The sequence below is a fragment of the Megalops cyprinoides genome, chromosome 4 (genome assembly GCF_013368585.1).
Source record: "Megalops cyprinoides isolate fMegCyp1 chromosome 4, fMegCyp1.pri, whole genome shotgun sequence".
Taxonomy (NCBI): domain Eukaryota; kingdom Metazoa; phylum Chordata; class Actinopteri; order Elopiformes; family Megalopidae; genus Megalops; species Megalops cyprinoides.
Genome location: NC_050586.1, coordinates 391,385 through 397,500, shown reverse-complemented (window position 1 = coordinate 397,500; position 6,116 = coordinate 391,385). Strand labels below are relative to the sequence as shown.

Below are 6,116 nucleotides of genomic sequence, written 5' to 3'. Positions count from 1 at the left end.
TACAGGAACCTGAAACACTGAAGCTTTGCTCAGATGAGCATAGTTTCAGGGGAGCACATTAAACATTAAAATAAATTTCAAAAAGAAATTATATTTTAGATTTTTGTGAAGTCAATTTGATGGGATGTGGGTTGGTTGTATTATCCTTTATTATCATTTCATCTTGAGCATTATATTAATATGAGCTGATATTTATGTTTATATAGGACCTCAGTAACATGCACTGTAGTTTCCCAGTTTCCCATCTTTTAATGCAGATTTGTTTTTTTGGGGAAAGGTCCTGACAGTCACGGCACATTATACATTGATGAATTTTGCTGTTTTTCCTTTTGTGCTTTTCCTCATTAAGCTGCTTATGTAAATGTTTCCAATATGGCGGCAGTGGCTGCCGGCCCCTCCCCTCCGCTGTGAGGTGGGGCCCATGCCTCAGCCTGTCACTCACTGTCACCATGACATCTCAGCACCCACAGAGAAAAACCGTTTCAGAGACAAGCAATTTCAGAGACATGTTGGAAACATTTTGATGTCCATATTTCTGTGTTTTATTTATAGAGTCAGAATAAAGACCCTGGCATCACTCAAAGAACTTCACAAAAAAACCTCAGCACAATTTCTATATGCTTTGAACTGAATTTCTAATGGCAGAGAGATACACTGGCACAAACCACGCTGTTAGCGCATTGTTAACATGCAGTTAGCGCACTGTTAACATGCAGTTAGCACACTGTTAACATGCAGTTAGCACACTGTTAATATGCTGTTAGCGCACTGTTAACATGCTGTGAGCACACTGTTAACATGCAGTTAGCGCACTGTTAACATGCAGTTAGCGCACTGTTAACATGCTGTGAGCACACTGTTAACATGCAGTTAGCGCACTGTTAACATGCTGTGAGCACACTGCTTTAGCTCAGGGACACGCCAGGGCATCCGTTCTATTATTGCATTTGCTAAATAGGGTCATTGTGAGGCAGTTTTCTCTGCTGCGCAGCAGGGCAGTGGCAGAGCTTTACTGTGACGGGTCTGCAGCCTGAGGACTGTGGGGATCCTGCTGATACCCTGACCCTGACCCTGACGTGTCCCCCAAGCAAACTGCAGGATTTAAGTAAATGTAAAACATCCATTGCAGAGCATTTTGATCCATTTCAGGTTTTATATGGTGCTGATATCAAGATCTACTTCTTGAGAACTAATGCGGGAAAAGTATTTTCTGTCTTCAGAACAACCTCCATTCTTCCGACATGAGTGGCAGCAGATGTGCTGCGCTTTGCAGCATGTTACACCTGCAACGGCTGCCACTGGCTCTGCTGGACGTGACACACAGCCCCATTCCTCTCAGAGCTTCAGATTTCTCACAAATTCTAATCCAATGAGGTTCAGATGGCACTGCACAGGGTCTGATCACAAGACCTTGCTCAGCCAATTGACAAGTCCACAGAGTCCTTGACAGAAAGAACAGTGTAGCCCCTGCTATCTGTCAAAACTACCATTCCGAATCAGAGGCAAACTCACACTGCCTTTTGGGTGGGGGTGGGGGGTACAGTGCATGCCAGCTGAGCTGTGCTGCTCAGAGAATTCTGGGATTTATTTTTATTCTCTCTGGTTTGTGTGTGTCCTTCCTTCTCTCTGCAGCCATACCCAACTGACATAACGGGCCAGCTGAACTTATCGGATCCGTCTGTCAGTACTGTCGTGTGAAAGAGGGAGAGATTGGGGGCCGTTTGGACCAGGGGGAGGGGCCTGAACTGGACCAGAACCACTGATCCATCGCTGCTTCATCTGAGCCACAGTCCACCGGATCGCAGTCACGTGGAGATACCTGGACATACCTGTCCTCACAGGACATACCTGTCCTCACAGGACATACCTGTCCTCACAGGACATACCTGCCATTTGGGCTGAACCTCACTGAGCCTCACCCTGAAACACTGAGCTTGCACTGGTTCCAGCCCTCACCTGTCAGCACCGAATCCCACTGACACACTGCCACACCCCAACACTCCTCCCCTCCAAGGTCCAGACCAGCAAAATAATAGCTGTCCACTCAGAACGCCTGATTTAAACTGTCAAACATATCACAAACACACATTCAGGCCTTCTTTCTGTTTGTGGAAATCTGATAAGATGAACTGAAGGAAATAATGTGCTTATTCAAAGTCAAAAGATGATGTGCTACTATTTATGAAAAGGTTTATTATTATTTATTTGGGACCCTGTATAGCAGTTATGTGAACTATATTACTTGTTGTATATGTCTTACTACCTCCACATATTTAAGCAAATTTTCGATATGTAGCCTATTTGATACACTATTATGGCAGAGTATTTACATTATGTTCTCTCGTCTGGCGTAGGCGGCTCGCAGGACTTTTTGCACAGAGAGTTTGTGCAGTCTCTATGCTCCATGCCCAGCCTGGGCTGCATTCAGCCACACCAACATCCTGCCGAACGGCTAGCACCAAAACACCGCTGAGTTTCCGCAGGAGTTGGTGTAGCTGAACACACCTCAGGTGTAGTCATGGCTTCTTTACCCAATAATGCTGCAATCATAGCGGATTGGAATTATTTGTTCACACATGTGTACATATCTGCTTATATGATGCATATATGTATGTGTGTGTGAACAAATTATCCAGATCCAGATGGGGCCACTGACAGTTGCTCCCTTTGCAGTAGTAGAGCTCTGCTTTTCAGTCCGTTTCAGCTGTGCTGCTTACCATCTGCCTGTGGCTAGGAAGTGGTTTAAAAACCACATTCCAGTCAAAAGAAGGAAGAGCAAAAGACTTTTATAGCCTTTATCTGTATTTGGTATATAAAAACCTGAATCTGTGATTTGTAATGATATTTATCTCTCTTAAGGTACACACCTGTACAGTGATTGCAGTATATAGTAGTGGTTTTCTTTCCTCTCTCTTCTCTCTCCCTCACTCTTTCTCTCTTTCAGAGGTTTTCCTCCATCACAGCTTGCTCTTTCTTGTAAAATGTGTGGAAGTATTTCTACATCCAGGACTATCATGTCAATAAGAGATGCTGAATTTTAACACTCAGCATACAGTGTTTGTACTGTAGTTTACACACTTGGATAGATGCAAAATGGGACATTTCCCAGGGTAGGGAGACAAGCCTCAAACCGCCGCACCACACCCTGTCTGCTGGGACAGCACCTTAGAGCAGAGACACACTCTATCGCACTTTTGTCTTAAACAATCAATACGAGGGCTTTGCTATTTCTTGTTAGAAATTAAGAATGTGAAATATATGTTTTAACTGTAACTAGATTTGAACGTGTATGTGCAGTTGAAGAAACCAAGTCTGATGTGTTGCAAAGCTTTCAGAGAGACATGGCAATATGTGTCTGAGACTGCACTTCAGACAGACCAGGACTTTGTTTGTATAGCTTACTGTAGATTGGGGGTCTGTGAGCTAAGTTCTGTTCCTTTGTTATGTAAAGCTAAAACTGTGAAATCTAAAACTCCATTCATGTAAAATGTATAATCTCAGCATCGGATCTACGGGATAGTGGTAGCTGCTTTTGTTAATGCTTTCAAACTGTGTATATATATCAAACCATAAATATTTATTGATATTTGAATGAAGAGTTATCTTTTGACTATATTAGAGACTGATCATGCACTACAGCTCTGCTTGCAGAGCAGATGTGTTTTTCAGTGAGTGTTTTGTAGGAGTGACACTTTGTTTGTGTGGGTATGCGATAATGGAGTGCCCGTGAAAACATCAGCAGTTTTGCTACAGAGAAGTTCAGGGGTTACTTCAGGTGAAAGTCAGTGTTGTCTGGCACTGTTTTATGGACATGGATGCCCCAGTGCATCCTGGGAGCCTCCTGCTGATCTGCACTCTTCCGGTTCTTTCTCTTTCAGGGCTAAGGATGAGTTAGTTTAACTTGTCTCTCATTACATATTCTGTGCCACCAATGTGCTTTGATAAATCTGAACATCATTCCTATTTTGTGTCAAAGATAAGAGAATATGTCTTTCAAATAATAACAGTTATAATAATAAAACATATTTGTGTGAAAAAGCATATGTAAATGAAATGTATTATGTGCCAGTAAAGTGTCTGACCCACAGATCAAATGCAAAAGACCTTAGAATCAGTGGAATATCTAAGATAATATACATCTGTATTTATTTCTTCTTCATTCTGCATTATCAGTGTTTTTATTAATGGGTTAATGGACAGAAAAGGTTTTGTGTGTATTGCCGAAGGGTCAGAGCCTGGGTTAGAGGTAGGGTGAGTGTTATGTTTAGGGTTTGGGTTAGACAGTGTAGCATAGTGGTTAAGGAGCAGGATTTGTAAACAAAAGGTTGCTAGTTTGATTCCCCACAGGGGCACTGCTGCTGTACCCTTGGGCAAGGTACATAACCCACATCCCTAAAATGGATAACATTTTAGAAACCTGTAATTGATGTAATTTGCTCTGGGTAATAGCATCTGCTAAATGCCAATAATGTAACTAGTTAGGGTTAGGGTTGAGGGCTACTGTTTGGGTTAGGTTTGGAGGATTAGAGTTAGGAGTAATGTTGGGTTAGGTTTAGTGTTAGGGTTAGGGTTAGGTTTAGTGTTAGGGTTAGTGTTAGGGTTAGGGTTAGGGTTAGGGTTAGGGTTAGGATGAGGGACAAAGTAAAGCCTGGGCTCAGGACATTAACAAAGTAAGCAAAGTGCTGTAGGATTTTAGTGGGGTGCTGTGGCCGCACCCTTCAGCCCCTCCAGCAAAGCCTCAGTGGAATAACCAGTTATTGTGTGAAATATGAAGAGTGTCAGTCACCCTGTGTAACGGCAGCTACTCACAAATAATATAACATAATGTGCAGTGCAGTTATTACAGTTGAGCCAATAAAGTTAACCCCGTAAGAACATACCAGGTCTGAACAGAAATAATGAGTGAAATGTTGAAATACAATTCAGAACTGTCAAACTGCCGCTGTGAGGTTTTATGTCTGTGAGGACATATACACTGCAGTGCCATTAATCCTAACTGCCAGCAGTTCCCAACTACCAGCTTTGTACAGAATTCTTTCAATTCTTAGTGAAGTGGGACAGTCAGCTGAAACCTATTCCTCTTTCACAGCAACAACCTGCAGAAACTACACGGGTGCAAAATGGACAGGATTGTATAACCAATCAAATAAAGGAGGAGTGATCAGGTGGCCAGACTGAGGAATTGGAACTTGGCCAGGACCCCAGGCTTAAAGCACCTTCTCCTTTGAAAAATGGCATGTTCATAGTGGCCACAGTGACATAGAACCATAGGGTAAAGGAACCTACTTTATCACAGTATGCCCATCACTGTGCAGAGAGTGACAGAGGGCCATATAAAGACCCCTGGCCCTCCTGGCTCAGTGGCAGCTCCTCCTCAGGACTCCTGCTGCTGACCAAACCCCAGCTCACCTCTGGCTCCTGCCACTCCTCCCTGGGCCTCCTGTGTTAATGCAGTGTTGGTCTCTAAAGAGATTAAGATGAAAGAGAGACAGACCGTATGAGTGCAGTGCAGGCAGGAGCCCTGCGGTGTGCCTGTGGGGCCCGTTGGCACAGCAGTGCAGCAGCAGCAGCTGTATCCCTGCTTTTACACTGAAAGGTGCAGAGATTTCATCTGAACAGCTGTCCTCTAATTCCAAACCATTTTATCAGCATCTCTCTATACAACTATGGTAGTTTTATTTCTGCCACAAACTTGACATGGATGTTACAGTTTCAACATGTCTGTTCTATTTGCCTGCATGGTCATATCATCATCACTCCACTGAGAAAGAGCAGAGTTAGAGAAGGCAGAAGCTGTTGGTCACAGCATTCGGGTTTGTGTATCTGGAGGAAGCTCCGATATCATTTGCAGGAGTCCAGTTTCTCCTAAAATGGCTGCTGTGGCTGGAACACAGTGATATCAGGCACAGATCAATGTAAGAGCTGCAGTCACCGCAATGTCGCGTATGTCTCACTCAGCTCACCACGTGCAGTGAAGACAGCTCTCTGTCACGCATGCAAAATTCTTACACAAAGTTCCACAACAGCAAGACCTGTTCAGCGTGCTTCAGAAAAAACAACATAATGCATAACGAGACTCCAGTGCCAGGACCCTCCAATCCAGCAGGTTTTCCAAC

The 6,116-nt window shown here is 43.6% G+C and overlaps 1 protein-coding gene across 4 annotated transcripts in view; it reads left to right on the top strand.

Moving 5' to 3' along the window:
- grin1b (glutamate receptor, ionotropic, N-methyl D-aspartate 1b) overlaps positions 1–4,023 on the top strand; it is a 41,112-nt gene extending 37,089 nt beyond the window's left edge. The window contains exon 22 of one of the 4 annotated variants that reach the window (XM_036526960.1): positions 1,633–4,023. In XM_036526960.1, the coding sequence (XP_036382853.1) occupies positions 1,633–1,698 (66 nt within the window). In that variant the 3' untranslated portion in view covers positions 1,699–4,023. The remainder of the gene's footprint in view (positions 1–1,632) is intronic. The other 3 variants (XM_036526961.1, XM_036526962.1, XM_036526963.1) reach the window with 3 other exon arrangements.
- The last annotated feature ends 2,093 nt before the right edge of the window (positions 4,024–6,116 follow it).